Source organism: Mya arenaria, chromosome 12 (assembly GCF_026914265.1).
Source record: "Mya arenaria isolate MELC-2E11 chromosome 12, ASM2691426v1".
In the NCBI taxonomy this organism is placed as follows: domain Eukaryota; kingdom Metazoa; phylum Mollusca; class Bivalvia; order Myida; family Myidae; genus Mya; species Mya arenaria.
The window spans coordinates 35,334,919-35,353,903 of record NC_069133.1 but is presented as its reverse complement, the minus strand read 5'-3'; the positions used below and the strand labels follow the sequence as shown (position 1 = coordinate 35,353,903).

Sequence of the window (18,985 nt, the reverse complement as noted above, 5' to 3'; positions counted from 1 at the left end):
ATTGCAAAAAACATTACTATGTACAGTACTACAAAAACACTCATCATGCAAATCCTTTCATGTGTCTTCTTTGAGTAAAACATGTTTTGATATCCCTTTATTTCATGAATCTATTTAAAAAAATATCTTCTATGTTTCATTAAATAGATACATATACACCTGAAACCAATTAAAAATCTGAATAAATTATATGATAAATGTTGTTATTCACGGAAGTGACCAAAAATATTGCCGCCGGGACACTCGATATTTGATGTTTTAGTTGTAAAAGTTGAGTTGCAAACGTTCTACATTTATTATATATCTTTTTTACTAGTACTTTGCTAAACTTATTTTCAATACTTTGTATTTTGTTTTTTTCCCTGTGAATACATTACTTAAACATAATAAATTATTCTTAATTAAACTTTTGGACAGTTTGATGTACAGACAAATATTAAAAGACACTGCATTGGTATAATATAAGATCATTATCGGTGTTTTTGATTGAATAACAATTTTTTTTGGGGACATCTGAGACTGCTGATTTCAAGCAGTATATTGATACATATTGTTGACCTATTGTTGACTTATTGTTGACCTGTTGTTGATCTATTGTTGCACGTAGTATAAAATTACTCAGATGTGTTTGCCCAACAATTAAAAGTGTCGTAATGTTTCAAAACCTTTTTTGCTCGGGATATTAGTTTTGTAAATCTATTAAAAAGTGTTCTCATAATGCTCAACGACTTGCGTTGGCACTCTTTTGGAGTTACATGTATAACATACTGTTGCAGTGAATATAATTGGTGTTGAGGTTGGGGTAGGGTTTGAACGTAGGTTATAGTGCAGAGATAAGATTTGAACCTGGTTTAAACAACTCTGGCATTCGGTACACCTCGGTCATGCTGTCACGTGTACAGCATTTTCTGGAGGCATGTACACAGGTATTACAAGTATTATCAGGATTCACCAATCCTAACCTTGTTAATGACCTTTGTACAACCTCTTGCAAATTTGTGTTATATTTATACTCATATATTTACATTTATAAGTTATGATACTGAATGGAAACAAAATTATAAGCTGTACTGCTGTATGCAAGGCATCTCTGAACAAAGAGAGGTCCGCCAATTGTTCAACATTAGAAAACAGACATTTTATTCCCATTTGTACAATGTATATTATCTTATATATATATATATATATATATATATATATATATATATATATATATATATATATATATATATATATATATATATATACATACATTCATTTTGTTCATATATCATGTCATCATGTTATGGTTAGTATTGCAAGTTCAACAATAACATTGTGGAATCCGCCTTGTGCCTTTGTATTATCTTGATTAAAATAGGACAACTTTGTAATTTGACAACGGTAACATCAGGATGAGGAATCACGTGACTTTAAAGGGGTTCTCATATAGGTCACAACGGGTTTCAACTGTTGTAAATTAACAAGTAAGTGACTTAAATTTCTGACTAACGACTCTTTTGACAGAAAGATATAAAATCATTTCTTAGCCCGTAAAAGACTATGCTATTTTCTGCTTCTACGCGTGTTAAACAGTTTTCATTTGCTTGTATTTTAATGATGCAATCCTTGAGAATTATTTCAGCGATGCATCGCTCTACAGAATTCCGACAAGGTGGAATTATGGGCAAGAATTGCATCACTAAAAAAGAAGCAAATCTAAAATATTTAACATATGCATATTTTTTTCTGTCAAAAAAAGAAAATCGCCATATTATCGCAAATATCTGCACACACAGTGTATGTTTTTGTTTTGATCATTAAAGTCAAATGAGTTGAACATGAAACACGTGCATTAAAATAAACTTTAAGTAAAATTATATATACCATTCCAATACAACGTTAGTTGAGAAAATCAAAGCTTCACTAAACATATTTGTGCCCGATCCGATTTTCCTACACCGAAACGGACAATTTGATGAAAAGGCTCAAAGTAGCATAAGTTTACGCATTCCTCTTTTTTGAAGACTCTGTTTACGAATGTCTTAAAAAGCATAGTACGTATAACATATTAAACATAGCAAATTGATTAAATATATCTTCATTTTGTTATGTCATTAATTTAATTATACCCATTGGAATGTGAATGTCTAAGGTTTTTGTTTTGTTTTGTGTGTCGAACAGCATACACATATTATACAAAGTATGTGTTGTAAATTGGATATACATCATTGAAATAAGTACGATATATTTGTGCCCCAGTAGTTACGTCAAGAATCCATTCGTTCATAATATAATAGGAAAATATATGTAATAGGAATATATGAATGGACCCAGAGTGAACAAAATCAAGCAGTGTACAAGTTTAGTTGCTATTCCAATCGAAGAATTACACATTGAAGTACATGTATGTTGTAATATGTATGTAGTAAGGTCTGTGATATTTACTTTATGTCTGTCTTTTACGTATACCTCTAAAAATAAACTAAAAAACACGTGATTATCCTGCGTGAGAGGTTAAGTGCCAAAGGCGCGAATCAGTCCGCTGTGCATATATATATATATATATATATATATATATATATATATATATATATATATATATAGACCAAGACATGTCCCCAATGATTGGTCAATGCACGATTTGATGGCATGGATCATCTCAATTCCAAGGCATTTATTCCATTGTTCGTCTATAAAGAGTTCAATTTAAAACTGTATATATTATATAAATATTGATTGCCTTGAGGGTGACAGTGCATATTGTCAACCTGAGGTAAATACTGTCGACCGAGGCGAAGCCAGGGTTGACAGTTTTCCGAGGGTTAACAATATGCACTGTCACCCTCAAGGCAGTCAATATCTATTTTATTATACCGAACAAAAACTGTAGTATTTTAAAGACGAAAAATACCTTTTTCACTGAAAGCTGCGAATCTTACTGCCATTTTGGCAAGAATTGTCGGCTGGTAAACAAAGCGCTCAGGTGATACAGACTTTAAGTAAAATACTATCAGTAAATCCCGTATTCGTACCGTATTGCCAATTTCATATGTTCTATAGATTTAAACATAATTTTCACATACAAATCCAACATGGCGGCGTATTTGTAGCGTATTTTCAATGTCAGAGGGTGACAGTGCGGCAGAGGGTGACAGTGCGGGGTGATAGTCGAAAATATTGCCCTGTTTGTACTATATGTTCTATAGAAGTGAGGTATAATAATGTAAAATGTCTAACATCACTGTGTGGAAACGGACACCGGATATAGCTCAAAAAGTGATAAGTAAACATACAGTTATGCAGTTGTTTTTCTTTACTAGAGGTAAGATCTTGCTGTGTTAACGCATATCTACCGTATCCACAAATAAAACAAGTGGTTTAACTAATAGCTGAATGCTAAATTTGGCCTATGGTATACTTTAAAGTGCTTACGATTTAGTAGACCTCGAAAAATGTTCTTCAAATGTGAGATGATCACCTCAAAGTTTATAGAATTTCGAGAAGTATTGTTATTTTTAGGGAATATATCGAATAAATAAAAAATCTGAATCGAAGGATTTCACAAGCATAAGCTTAACTATTTTTTTTGTAAGAATTAGCAATGTAACTTTTAAACTGTTAAAAATATGCCATTAGAAATGTTCACAGTACTGTACTTGGGATAGCCGTGTTATGTACTGAGGATAGTTTTAAAGTTGAGAAATGTGTCCTGGTGATAACATGTTAAATAGGACAAAAAATGATAGTAACACTATTAATATACAATATACATATATGTCTATTTCGAACTTTCACATAATCTGCAAAAAGTGAGAGTACAATTTGATAAGAATTATTGAGCAAACTTAAGTTAACAATGAGTTTGATCCATGCTCTCTTAAATGAACGAATATTTGCAAGCTGCTTAAATATCAGGGTTGGTCACAATACATTCTTTCTCACTGAAGTGAACGAGCAGAGACCATTACTCTATTCTAAGTAATAGCAACATCGACCCAAGCTTAGAAAAAAGCTTCACGTGTTCCAAATTTGATCACAATATCTCATACCCTACTGATGACTTTCTGTGTGCATAAACGTACCTACTTGATTTACAAAGCAATACTATATATATGAATAGCAAACACCACATAAATTCTACGGCTATATGTTTTGTGATCCTCAATAAATCAGATTACCGGCGTATTTCAAATATTTAGATATTTGCGACTCCAACGTTGATGCTTGTGAAAAACACATCATGATTAACTAATCTGTATGAATGAAACATTTTAAGTACATACAGATACATAAAAAAGCAACCTTTTTATGCTTTCATCCCTCGATATGGATAATATCAAACAATATCCCTCGAGCTCGCGTAAAGGTAAATGGCCATAATCATGTTCACAGTCCCGTTATTCTAAATACATCGTTACTATCCCCAGTCCGCTTAGTAGCTATCCCCTGTGCAGTTATTTATTTGCTTCATCTATCCCCAGTACACAACCAGGGCATCAAAAAGTATGAATATCTCTATTACAACAAAACGTATCGTGTTGATATTTAACACATTACTAGATAATGTAATTACAATGAAATCGCTCGATTCAGTTTTTATTTTTATTTTCAATTTGTTGATCTATGTTTGAAATCGTACCACATAAATGAGCATTTGTGAGCGATCATGCAACTTTCGGCGAGTATTGGGCTATTATACAAAAGAGGAGAAATATTTCCATCATAGTCGTATATTGCACAGGATCAAGTTATTCGAAACTCTTCGATTTTGATAAATATATTACCATAAAATACCAAAAATGATAGAAAACTTTCTATGTGTCAAAATCAAACGCTTATCGATTTATCACTTGAGCTATATCCGGTGTCCGTTCCACCACCATGGTCATATGGGCCGTTAATAAGTGTCCAATTCATAAAAGTAAATAGTCCTATTGCTTGTTGTTAAAGTGTTCAATTACTTACCGCATAGGTTATGAACATGGCTGTAAACGCCTTCTTAATAGTCCAGGGAAAATAAAAAAATGGGGGGAAAAATGCACAGAATTTTTTTTGTGGATTTGTGTCAAATCAGGCATCACATTTAACATACTAAAAGTATAGAACAATCACATGGTGCAAAATGTGATATTTGGGGTAAAATACTGGAAAAATTAAATGAAAGTGAGAATTTCTGAAATTTGCCAGTATATGTGTCCAATTTTGCAATAAAATAACCAGATTTACTGTATGTGATAGATATTATTATGCAATTTAATATATCGAAAGTTAAAAAATACCTTATTTTGTGAAAGATGATTTTTGGGGTAAAATGTTTGAAATATTACTCGAAAATGAAAATTTCTGGAATTTGCCAATTATTTTGTCAGTTTTTGCAATAAAATTATCTCAATTACTGTATTAAATAGATATTATACTACTGTAAAACATACTTAAAGTATAGAAAGTACCTAATTTTGTGAAAAGTGATTTTTTGAGTAAAATGTTTTGAAAATTAAATGAAAATGGGAATTTCAGGAATTTGCTAATAAATGTATCCAATTCTGCATTGAAATAACCAGAATTACTATATGTAAACGATATTGTAATGCAGTGTAATATACCGAAAATTAAAAAAAAAACCGTTTTTTGTGAAATATGTTTTTGGGGTAAATTCTTTGAAAAATTAATAAAAAATAAGAATTTCTGGAATTTACAAATAACTTTGTCAAATTTTGCAACAAAATCACAAGAATTATTGTTTATGATAGATATCATATTATAATATAATATACCTAAAGTATAGAAGCTACGTAAATTTGTGAATGTGATTTTTGGGGTAAAATGTTTGAAAAATTAAATAAAAGTGTGAATTTCTGGAATTTCTCAATGATTTAGGCAAATTTTGTAAGAATACTGCAAAAATTATTTATTTAATAGGTATTTTATTAGACTATAGCAAATCTTAAGTATAGAAGCATCGTATTGTGTGAAAGGTGATTTTTGCAGTTTAAAGTTTGAAACCTTAGATAAAAAGGAAAATTTCTGGATTTTGTCAATAACTTGGTCAACTTTGCAACATAATTACCAGAATTACTGTATCTAATAGTTAATATATTCAATTATAACATACCTGAAGTATGGAAACATCGTGTTGTAAGCAGTGCGATTTTTAGGGTAAAACATTACAAAAACATGGAATATTTGGAATGAATCAATTACACTTTCAATTGCCATATATTGAAAAATAATTAGTATAGAAACAGCTTATATAGCTGAATATTATGTAAAATATTAACCAAAAAATAAATGAAAAAACAAACAGAAATGTATTTGCGAATTTCTGGTATTTGCCTATACCTAGATCAAAGACAGAACACTTATTCACAAAAAAAACTATTTAGCCGAACTGACGTGGAAAATAACATTGGAAAACTTTATGCTATCAGATCAAACAAGACATGTGGTCTTGAGATAAAAAAAGTTATGAAAGCATAAATGAGAGTGTTGATTTCTGGAATTTGAACACCCATATAGTGATTGCTCTCTGGTTTGCATTAAATGGCATAAATTGTCCACGTGTGAGTGTATGCATTATTCTTTAAAACAATAACTTAACAAATCGACCCTGGTGGCGGTATCCTTGTATCATCGACAACTGCCTTTCCTGGCCCTGATGGCGGTATCCTTGTAACATCGACGACTGTCTTTCCTGGCCCTGGTGGCGGTATCCTTGTATAATCGACGACAGTCTTTCCCGACCCTGGTGGCGGTATTCTTGTATCATCGACGACAGTCCTTCCTGGCCCTGGTGGCGGTATCCTTGTAACATCGACGACAGTCCTTCCTGGCCCTGGTGGCGGTATCTTTGTAACATCGACGACTGTCTTTCCTGGCCCTGGTGGCGGTATCCTTGTATCATCGACGACAGTCTTTCCCGACCCTGGTGGCGGTATTCTTGTATCATCGACGACAGTCCTTCCTGGCCCTGGTGGCGGTATCCTTGTAACATCGACGACAGTCCTTCCTGGCCCTGGTGGCGGTATCCTTGTAACATCGACGACTGTCTTTCCTGGCCCTGGTGGCGGTATCCTTGTATCATCGACGACAGTCCTTCCTGGCCCTTGTGGCGGTATCCTTGTATCATCAACGACAGTCCTTCCTGGCCCTGGTGGCGGTATCCTTGTAACATCGACGACTGTCTTTCCTGGCCCTTGTGGCGGTATCCTTGTATCATCAACGACAGTCCTTCCTGGCCCTGGTGGCGGTATCCTTGTATCATCAACGACAGTCCTTCCTGGCCCTGGTGGCGGTATCCTTGTAACATCGACGACTGTCTTTCCTGACCCTGGTGGCGGTATCCTTGTAACATCGACGACAGTCCTTCCTGGCCCTGGTGGCGGTATCCTTGTATCATCGACGACAGTCTTTCCCGACCCTGGTGGCGGTGTCCTTGTATCAGTTTGAATTATGGCAGTTGCATGTTAATACTGATAAGACAAAAGTGGTATTTTTTCACAATTCAATTCGAGAAATCAGCCTTTTTTATTGGAGGCTCTAGATGATTTTAGCTACTTTGGTGTAATGTTTAGTTATTAATAATGGATGAAGCAAGTAAAGCTATGTTTAGTGTTATGATTTTCTTTCAAGAAACTTGGCTTACCTGTTGATATTTGATAGTATGCTAAACCCCATTTTATTATATGGCTATGAGGTTTGGGGTTATGGGAATATTGCTTTTATATCCCAATTTCAACTCAAGTTCTACAGATATAATTATGATATGATAAAAAAATGTCTACTGCCACCACTGTGGTGTTTGGAAAATTAAGAACAGTCCCCATTGCAAATACAATTTATTCCGGTATGCTACATTTTTGGGGTAGATTAGTCAGTTGTTTACAATATAAAATAGTTCAATTTTATATGGTAGAAGTAGACATTTTAATTTTAACATATATTTGTAGAACTTGTGTATAATTAACTTGACAATGGTATTTTACTTTGTTAATGAATTGCCCACCAAAATATAATTCTTGATAACATTTGTTGTTCAGAATATTCGATTATGCAGAGTATACCTACTGCCTTTTTTATTTTTAGAACAGGGTTAGCTCATCATTGTATGAAAAGTCTCTCCAAAATTGGAGTAGAATCTTCAAGAATGTTTAAACTATGGAATTTATGAAAATGAACTTAATTAAGAGAATTATCTACTATGTTTTTAACTTACGACTTTCTTAGCAACCACTAACTTTCTTGCAACAAATGAACTCCTTACCAACTAATGACTACTTTAGCATCGCTCGAAGCCCGAGGCTAGATTTTTTTTATTTCGGGTTAGCGAATTTTCCTTTACGGTAGCCTGATCGGACTAGCGCTTATTCAATGATATGTTTTAGTAAAAAAAAATTTTAACGATTAAACTCGTCAAAATTTTGTCAGAAAAATGACTCGAAATGTTCGTATTAATTATTTTCGCACAGAACAATTATGTCATAACAGTTCTGTGCAATGCATGTGAAATACTAAAAAGCTTATTGGATCGTTATAAAGGTTCATCAATATAGCAAGCGTTTCACTTTGCGAAAAAGATACTTCGTAGGTACTCATACCAATAAAAAACCCACAAATATATCCATCAATTTGTTGAAATAATGGTGAATTTGTTAGAATTAATCCAGTTATACATAATCAGTCATTTGTGAAAATATATGAATTTATTACCCCAAATAGCTTGGTTTTCTGATGAAACTTATTGCAGGTGTTTCAATGTCTATAAGCCTTATCCAAACCGTAATAAAATGTTGATTAAAGGACGATAAATGGTGTTTTGCTTAAGGGATTCATGGAAAAAAATATTTCCATACTTTTGCATCATATATTTTGGCTTAACTCCAGTGTGTTTCTTCTTCCGATATTGAAGATCTCACCCACTTTATTTTTATTGAATGCATGTTGGATTCTAAATCTTTTATATTTAATACACCTTTTAATTTTCAACAATAAGGGTACTTCGTGTTTTTGTACATTGTACACTCGTTGGCTCGAACTCCCAGGGACCGGCGGAAATACCTCGAGCCTCGGGAATTCGAGCCAAGCCGGAATGCTTACTTTCAGTAGAAAAAATAGGTCCTTGTTATCCAACTCGAGTCAACGAGGAAATCGAGCCAAGCGAGTTCGAGCCAACGGGGGTTTGCCTGTTTACAGTAATTTAATCACTGAAACAATGATACATTATGTCATATCACGCATTGCCGTTCGTCGTTTACATATAATTTATGTTGTCAAAATGATTTCTAACAAAATCAATCAACTACAAAATTAATGATTTATTAAATTACCAAAAATGGCAAAACAATGAACATGTAAAATAACTATTAATTTGCGGAAACGCTGGATTGAGTAGAATGCTTTTAGAGCAGGAGTTAAAGACTGTCACTATCTGGAATCAGTTTAATCTGACGTAGACCGAAAGTACGACGGTCTTCAACTGGTGTCGCCCCAGCGGATTGCCTCGGGTGATTTATAACTTGTTGGGGGCAGGCCGATCGATTTTTTTGTGTGTTTCAGAGCATGGGAGTGGAAGCTTGTATTGCCGTGGAAATGGCTGTTAACGAACAATCCTCTAATTCATCTTGGCATAAAAGGGAAATCGGATTTTTTGCATTTCAGTATAAGATTAAGATTGAATTCATTCGTGATCACCTTAAATATATATATGTTCACTCAAGCCCGCGCCACTCGTAAAAATCTTGCACTCTGTGAGGATTTGGTAAAATTAAGCTAACATCAGTTCTAAGGATTTTCTATTTATTTCCCAGTCACAACAGTTACTTCTCCGATTTCTCAGTGCATCAGAATTAGAAGTTTCAAGAAAAATAACAACTTCTCTATGGTCTATGCACAATATAAATTTAATGTTTAAATATTTTATTATTCTCATTAATATTATTATATTCTCTTTTATATTATTTTTTATAATAATAATAATAATAATTATTATTATTATTATTATTATTATCATTATTATTATTATTATTAATAATATTATTATTATTATTATTATTATTATCATCATTATTATTATATTATTATTATTATTATTATTATTATTATTATTATTATTATTATTATTATTATTATTATTATTATTATTCCTTTCACCATTATAATCCAAATACATTCTGGTTTATCAAGGACAGGCGAACGTCAAACAGTTACGCACCTAAATTACGCCCACTTTAACGTCTTATTCTGGAGCCGCCCCTGTTCTAAGTCCTAATTTTCTATGCATGTACGATATAAACTCTACAAAATGTTTAACATCCGTTTTTCTTTACAGATGATATACGCGAGGAAACATATTCATTTATGCACTATTCCATGATGTATACATTGTGTGTACTTTTATTGGAATAGTATTAGCACATGAAAATACATTCAACTTTGACATTTCCCATGAACCATGGCATTACTTCTGGACTTGATTATTACCATGCCATCCGGTTATCTATCAGAATTATTTGTTTCAATGCGTTTGCGTGACGGTATTCACTTTTTGCCGACATTACATGCGTAAACGTCATCAGTCGTAATGTTTCCACAACAAAATCTGACATTTTGCTAGTTAAAATATAAAATAAATAAAATTCCTTATTGTCATTATTCTACATTCACATGTCTTACAAATAAAAGTTCATAGAAATAATGATGTTATTTAAACGCACACAATAAAGTTTGATGCATATTGAAAATATGTTGTATTTTTTATGTTTTAACTCATTAGACCAAAATGATTAAAACCAAAAAACAAAACAAAAAATACACGATTTAGGTACAGATAAAAACTGTTCTTACTTCTCTATAACAAATGAATAAATAACTAATAGCTCAGTAGCCATAAATTCCTATATTAAACTGGCGCGAAAATATCGCTGATATTTTTGTATCTGAACATAGTCATATGCTTTTGATTTGATCATTACAATCAAGTGAGTTAAACACGATAATGCATTAAAACATTATTTTTTTTTGCATCAAACTATATTGTGCGCCTTTAAAATCGATGCACTTTTACATTTACACGATTATCAATATTGCAAAAAGCTTATAATTCCCTATGGTCTTATGTGAAAATGATATTAGCAGACAGCAAAAGATGTAGTTTAAAAGTCAATAAGATATTAAAGGGACTCTTACATCGTATGTAGGGTCAGATATCTAAAAACATGTTTGTTAGAAATTTATTTAAGTGTTTTATTGTTAATCATTACTTAAAAATGCGACAGAAGAGAGTAAGTAAAAAAGTAAAAAATTGTTTAAGTTAAAGCTTGGAGTTTTAAAAAAAGGTGTTCATTGACTTTCTGGCCTTTGTTAATCAAAATATTAAGTTAAATATCCCAGTTTTAACAACAATCACCGTAAAGCCTAAAAGAAACACACTATGTGCGCGATATGCACTTACATTAAGCTATGTTTATAAGTAATTTGTGTCAACTGTAGAAGTACTTTTCGTGGATGTTTTCATATATACCGACAGTCATTGAAAACGTATCACTTATGCACCAGTCAATTGTAACCACGCCCCCCCCCCCCAGGTCCGGGGGTATACTGGGGATAGCCGGGGAAAAGGGGCCGTGTTTTTACTTTCCAGGTGGCCTCGCAGGACCGGGTGACCGCGGTGGTTTTGTCATAGCGTCAAATTAAGCCGAGATTGGGCCTTATATAGTCTCTGGGGTGCGGGGGCATTTTGCCGGGGTTTAACCACCAATTCGTTCCCGCAGGGTGGGGATTTTACCCGGGGTTGGCTGGACCGAAAGTCCCGGCTATTCCCCGGACCTGGGGGGGGGGGGGGGGGCGTGGTTATTGACTGGTGCATTATCAAGAAATAATTACAATGTATATCGTAAAAAACGTATCGAGAGCCTTTAAATCGAACACAGTCGAACAACAAGACTCCCAAACACGTGTCTAGCGTTGATAAAATACGCTCCTTGCTCCGCCAACCTCTATCGTTCCGTGTCGGGAATAATCAAGACATTTAGTTTTCATACTATCACATTGTAAATATTTGTCTCTATACGATGACAATTTTGTAACGCTGACGTCTTGATGACGTTAAGAATTGTTTATAGTCTTATTGAGTGGACGTATATTGCTTTTGCAAGGGAATGGATATACGCAGATGTGCAATGCTTTACAGCGAACTATTTTCTGCGAAATGCGATAGATTTCTGATGTTTACTATTTGCCGCTAACAGTGTGTGTATACCAGGTGATAAATTACGTCATATATGCTACGTCGAAAGGCAACATTTCGCTTTAAATAAAGACTTAAATAAAAGATAACTTTTCTTTTACTGCACCATTTTAAATAAAACAAAGGGCAGTCTATGCCGCTTAAAGGGCCCGCCTTTGTGTTATTACAGAATTTTAATATGGGGATTGGTTTCATCAAACAGTTCGACAAGCCCGTTTCCAAAATAATGATTTGACAGTGCTCCGTCAGATGGCCGTATTGTGAAAGAGTTTGTCGAAGTGTTTTAAGAAACTAAACTCTCAATCAAACACTGGTAAAAGATCAAAGGCGGGGCTCTGTAAGCGGCGTAGACTGCGCTATGTCTCATCTTAAATGGTAAAGAAATAGTGAAGTTATCTTTGTTTAAAGTCTTCATCCGAAGAAAAATATTGCTTTCCGACGTAGCATTCATGACGCAATATATCACGTGGTATACACACACTGGCTAACATGACGTGGTGAAACGTAATGCAAACTTGTCCCTGGACGTGTGTTGTATGTATGTTGCGCTATCAAACTTCGTCGGTAATACAAATTCAAAACAAAATAACCAAGAAATGGCGTCGGACCAATCGGTATAGCATTTTATTTGAATGTATGTGTACTTTAAAGAGTGTTCAAGTGAAACATAAAACCCCTTCATTATTGTAAACAATGAACATACATAATTAAAGTGACACTCTTATTCAAAATCACAACCTTCACTTGTTTAACAAACATTAATTTTGAGCGATAGACCTTTAACTACTTACTTAATAATGGATTTATGGAAACTATTAATTACTGATAACAAGATTGTAACGTGTGTGCAATAGCAGAAAACGCGAAAAATATTAAATGATTGGTGAGTGGTAAAAGATTTACTGTGATCTACAATTGTTTCATAAGCTAGAAATACCTTGTTCTCTGTACCTTTCTTTCAAATTAAATTATATTAAATCTTATTTGGGAGTAAGAGTGCATCTTTAACTGTTGTTAAGTGGACCTTAATCAAATAAACAGAGTTATAACCCCTTATAAACAAATAAGAATTTTAAAAGTTACGTGAAAGGTAGACACATGAATGGTACCGACATATATGTACCATATGTATCGTACTATAAAAAAACTTCTAATTATGTTGAAACATCAGGTCACTTTTAACCAACACGAGATCGAAGTTCGTTTTTATTACATAAGCGTCAAGTTCACTCTCTTTGAAAAATGAACACACTCAAACACTGATCGAATAAGGTCAGCTCAATGAAACTTTCAACACATTATACAAACTCACGTTTGAAGCAAATTGTCCATTCAAATATTTCAACCTGCCATCTGTGATATTAAGTGAATACGACCTAAGGGTCGGCAGCGATGCTAAAGTCAAAATCAACTTTTATTTAGTTTTGAGGTTCCGTTTTTAACAACAATGACTCATTTATAACAACAACAACAACAACAACAACAACAACAACAACAACAACTTTTAATGCATTCAGGCAATAATGCCTAAAACATACAAACAGTTTACGAGCAAACATGTAAATTTTAGCGAGAAGCATAAAAATAAAATGTGAAAAAAAGATTGTTAGTCAGTAGTAGTAGTAAACTATTTTTGCAATTAAAGGTAAATCGAGAATGCTTATATAAAACATTTTGTTATAAAATTTAACAAGTAGTACACAAAAGTCCGAGTGTTTGTTTAACAGAAGTTAGATGGAGTAGTATTTATCCAGTCGTGAATATCATGAGCTACCTCGTGTTTTTGTATGTACTCAATGACTTGACACCCACGTGCTATTTGGTACTACAACCAACTTTAAATAAATGAAAAGTATTATATATTTGTGAATGACATTCCAACCGTGGATTTATAGTGAATTAGTTGCAGAAATGTATGGTAAGTTGCAATATTTTGTACGATATAATACATATGTAGACTGTCCATCTGGTGAGATTAAATAATGATGTAATTTATTTTAAGTTCTTATGTTATTTGCATGGTATATATATTTTGCCATATTCATGGTTGTGTTGATGGTTTCTTCGCATAATAGTTTTGTAAAATTGTTAACGTACATCCCGAAATTTTGAACATACTGAAAGAAAATGGTATTCCGATTGTACTTGGTTTTTACTGCAGTTTGTACAAAATCTCTTTTTTCTTGGTATATTGTTATATCTCCCCGTTTCTATTTGTAGCGTGTGAGAACTTGTTCTAAATTTTGTTAATGCTATTCGGTATTTTTATCCCCCGCCGAATCGAAGATTTCGGGAGGGGGATATTGTTTTGGCGTTGTCCGTCCGTCATTCCGTCCGTCCGTCCGGTACCATATCTTGGTAGGCATTGATCAGAAAATGTTCAAACTTGGTCAGAATGTTCCACTTGATCATATCTCGACCTATTTTAAAAGTGGGTCACAAGAGGTCAAAAACTAGGTCACTAGGTCAAATCTTAGAAAAATCTTTTGAACATACTAGAGGCATTATACATATTCAATTATTCATGAAACTTTATCAGAATGTTTTCCTTGTTTAACTCTTGGTCGTAAATAAAACTGGGTCACATATGATCGAAATTTTGGTCACTAGGTCAAATCTTAGAAAAATCTTGTCCAGAACCATATCATGGTATTGATTGGTCAAGTTATGTTCATAATTAGTCATGATGTACCCCTTGAAGAAATATGGACCACTTAAAAAAGTGGGTCACATGGGGTCAAAAATAAGGTCACTAGGTCAAATCTTAGAAAAATCTTTGAAACACATTAGAGGCAATATGTATGGTATTATATTCATTAAACTTGATCAGAATGTTTTCCTTGATGAACTCTTTGACATATTTTAAACTGGGTCACATGTGATAAGAAATTAGGTCACTAGGTCAAATCTTTAAAAACTCTTGTCCGAAACTATTTTATGGTGGTGATTGGTCTGACTAAGTTCAAACATGGTCAGAATGTTCTCTTGCGTTAATTTTCGACTGCATTTTATAAGTGGGTCATATGGGTCAAAAACTAGGTCACTAGGTCATATCTTACAGAAATCTTGGGAACACTACATCTGCTCTAATTTCCATGAAACTTCATCACAATGCCTCAATGAAATATTGGAATAGTTTGAAACTAGTAGATTAAGGGGGGTCAAAAATGAGGTCACTGAGTCAAATCTTAAAAAAACCTTGTGGACACTTTAGAGGCTATATTTGTTTGCAATATATCTGGACCAATCTTCATGAAACTTGATCAGAATGTTTGCCTTGATGAAATCTTAGATTAGTTTGAAACTGGGTAACATGGAGTCATAAACTAGGTTTCTTGGTCAATTCTAAATGTTACATTATATACAATATTTATTTTTATTTCAAACAGTTGCAATCAAACTCAAACTCATATATATATTTCATCAACAATTGATTTCCATTCCTTGACTTAACCCAATCAGGCGGGGGATATAAATTCAACGAATTTGCTTGTTTACATTTAATTCGGTCTAGATAATTTTCAAGTACAAATTCGTGTTTAAATAGACAGTATGTCTCAAGTTTACTTGAGTTGTTTATTCTTGAGTACCATGACTGTTTATAGATATCTGTTGTTCTTTGAATAATTATTGTAGTGTTAATTTGAGTTCTTGCTTGGTTCACCAGTTTTTTTAACACATAAAAGTTTTCTGTAGTATTGGTTATGGATAAGTTGTATGTCTTTACATTCGCGATATCCAATTATCTCAGCGACATAGTTTAGTATTGGTGCAACAAATGTGTTGAACAATTTTATTTATTCTGAAATTGGTAAATCCGTTTGATTTTAAATAGATTGTGCAAAGAGTGCGATGAGTGCTATCCTATTCTTTTCTGTGTTCTGAACCAATTATTATTTTTGAAAAGGTGAACTCCAAGACACTTTACGACTTCTATGGGTCGGTTGTAAATGACAAAATCATGTGTTGTTTGTCGTCCTTTTTCGAAAATCATTACTTTAGTTTTGCTTGTATTCAGTAATATATATATATATATATATATATATATATATATATATATATATATATATATATATATATATATATATATATATATATATATATATATATATATATACGATGCAACATGCAAAGCTGCTGTAATTAGGATTTAAGCATTTTGTACGAAAGAATATTTAATCAGATTTCCAATTAAATAGCATTTACGTTTTTGTTTTGTTTTTAAAAAAATGTTTTACTTCTGACTAACCCAAAAAATGTTTTACTTAAAAAAAGATCGTTTCTCCGAACTAAATAAAACATATATTTTTTAAACGATGTCCTTCCCCACCCACTTTTGAATTGCTGCCGGAGTAACGTTGTATTTCCATAGAATAATGCCCCCCCCCCCCCCGTTCATTATTTTATATAGAATAGTGACTCAACGGTCATAAAAATATTATGACCGGGGGAGGGGGGGGGGGGGGTCATAATATCATGACTCCCCCACACGTAGAAAAATGACCCTCACATAGAATTGTGACCCCCTATAGAATAACGACCCCTAACCCAGACCCTAACCCTGGCCCATCTAAGATACACTTACAACATAATTATCACCACCGATAGGCATTGGAGGAGAATATGGTAATTGCACCCGTCCGTCCGTGCGTGCGTACGTGCAACATTTATTTGGTGACCGCAACTCTTCATTCATTATTGGACGGAATTGATTCAAACTTTCAGGGAGTTCTACTATCGATGCCTAGTTGTGCAGAAAGAAAAAAAATGATTTTGCTACGACTGTTCGGGAGTTATGCCCCTTAAATTCGAACATCTTATTGTCATGGGTGTCACAGGTCATAAAACATGGGGACTTTCCCAAAGCCGATTTGCATATTTTATGCCTTATATTGATAAAATTGTTTACTTTTTTCTACTTAAAAATGCCTGAAAAGTGACACAAATACCCCAAAACCAAAGAAGGATGTCTCTTCAACTATATACTGAACTTTTAATTATAACGACGAGGAGGAGCGTCACAGGAAATGGTATTTGGCATTACTTTCAGTGGTGGCATAACAGTGTGCTTTTCCACATATGAATTGCCTTTTGTACAATCTTGCACTCCAGAAAATGAACAATTTTACCGTCAATAGCATTTCTTCGTAATAAGCCCGCGAGCACATGCAACTTCGAAATTAGTGCAACATGTAGGATGCAATAACAAAATGATGTTTCTTGTAAAAATTCGGACAAAATCAGCGTTTCTATTAGTTCTAGAATGCATACACTACATTGTACAGAAGGTGAATTAAAAATTATATGCATGTATGCGTAACATAATGCGATGTCACAATGTTACGAGGCTGTTAAAGGTACTATCTCAACGAATCTTGGAAAAAAAAACTTAAGCCTGTTGAAATACATGAAAGCATGATACCTTAATAGGTCACAAAAAGATTTAGATCTAAAACATGTTCTAAACTAAACACCTTTAAAACAAGGGTTTCGTGATCTATGTTTTAAGTATGTTCTAAGTATGTTCTACTGTGTACCTTGAAAGTTGCAGGGGTTTCAAGTTGCAAAAGGATTACTCTATGTATCCCGATTCCATTTGGTCATCTGTTTCTATTGGCAAAGGTTTGTTACGGCGAAACAATATCCCTTTGGTGAGACTTATCCGTTTTATTAAGCATTAAGTTTCAATGCGCCAACGAGGCTCACGGTCAAGATCTTTCATGTAAGGAAGCTAACCAGCTAGCTTGCGGAACGTCGGTGGTTCTACCCAGGTGCCCGGAGAGGCACCGTAGGTCTTCCCCCACCATGTAAAGCTGGTATGTCCACACCTGATGTCCTCGTAAAGAGGTGGGAGGTTCATAACACTGGGAAATAACAACAATAACAACAACAACGGCCGGTTTTTAGATGCGTTGTTATGCTACCGCAATTCTATGAATAGTGTGCATTAAGGTGGCTTGCCAGTCTTCTTTGACGTCGGTCGACGTAGTAATGGGCGAAAAGTAAAGATATCGTACTTTGTACGATTCGAGCCCCAATATCACGAAAATACTCTAGTTAAATATCAATCTCGGTCTCAACTTTTTTTTTTATCAAATTACAACATGATATGATTCAAAATTGTGAATGATTTACCCTTTTTAAATTTGCATTCTCTCATTCAATATGTTGATAAAAGAATTTGGTCAATATTTTATAAAAAAAAGGTATTTGAGAGCAGATTTTTATATTCCTTTTTTGTTTAGCGAAGGTCTGTTTCGTACAATTAATGAAAACTTGAAGTATCTGGAGTATAAATGGCTTATTTTTTTGCTGCTTTATTTTCAAAAACAACATTCGGTTTCTCTTGACAAGGGAAACAGAATGATATGACAGTGTTATGAATCGGAAATTTAATAAAATGACACTATGATTGGCGTTAAATGTTTTTAGAATGTATTTTCGAAAACGCTTTATTTCTAAAGGATTATCTCAATTTCTATCATCAAAAATACAAGACCAGAATCATTTCCGATGAGTAATAAAATATGATAATACACTGTTTGTAAACAAAACCAAATTATCATCCAGCCTAAATATCGGTTCTCCTAAATAACTGCTAAACTTTAAATAAATTGTAAACTTTGTGGTACTTAGTTAGTAAGTGTCAATGCATTGTACACATTAATACCAAGTTTATGACAGTTTTCGACAATTTTCTCTTTTTTTTCCGCAATTTTATCATACGGAGTACAGCCCCTTTAAGTGACTTGGAGGAGGGAC

General features: G+C 33.5%; 1 protein-coding gene across 1 annotated transcript; it reads right to left on the bottom strand.

Moving 5' to 3' along the window:
* Positions 1-6,575: 6,575 nt before the first annotated feature.
* LOC128210635 (protein diaphanous homolog 1-like) lies at positions 6,576-7,656 on the bottom strand. The gene is made up of 2 exons (XM_052914987.1): positions 7,625-7,656; positions 6,576-7,413 (listed from the first exon to the last, which is right to left on the bottom strand). The coding sequence occupies exons 1-2, from the start codon at positions 7,654-7,656 to the stop codon at positions 6,576-6,578; spliced, it is 870 nt and encodes a 289-aa protein (XP_052770947.1).
* Between the last annotated feature and the right edge of the window lie 11,329 nt (positions 7,657-18,985).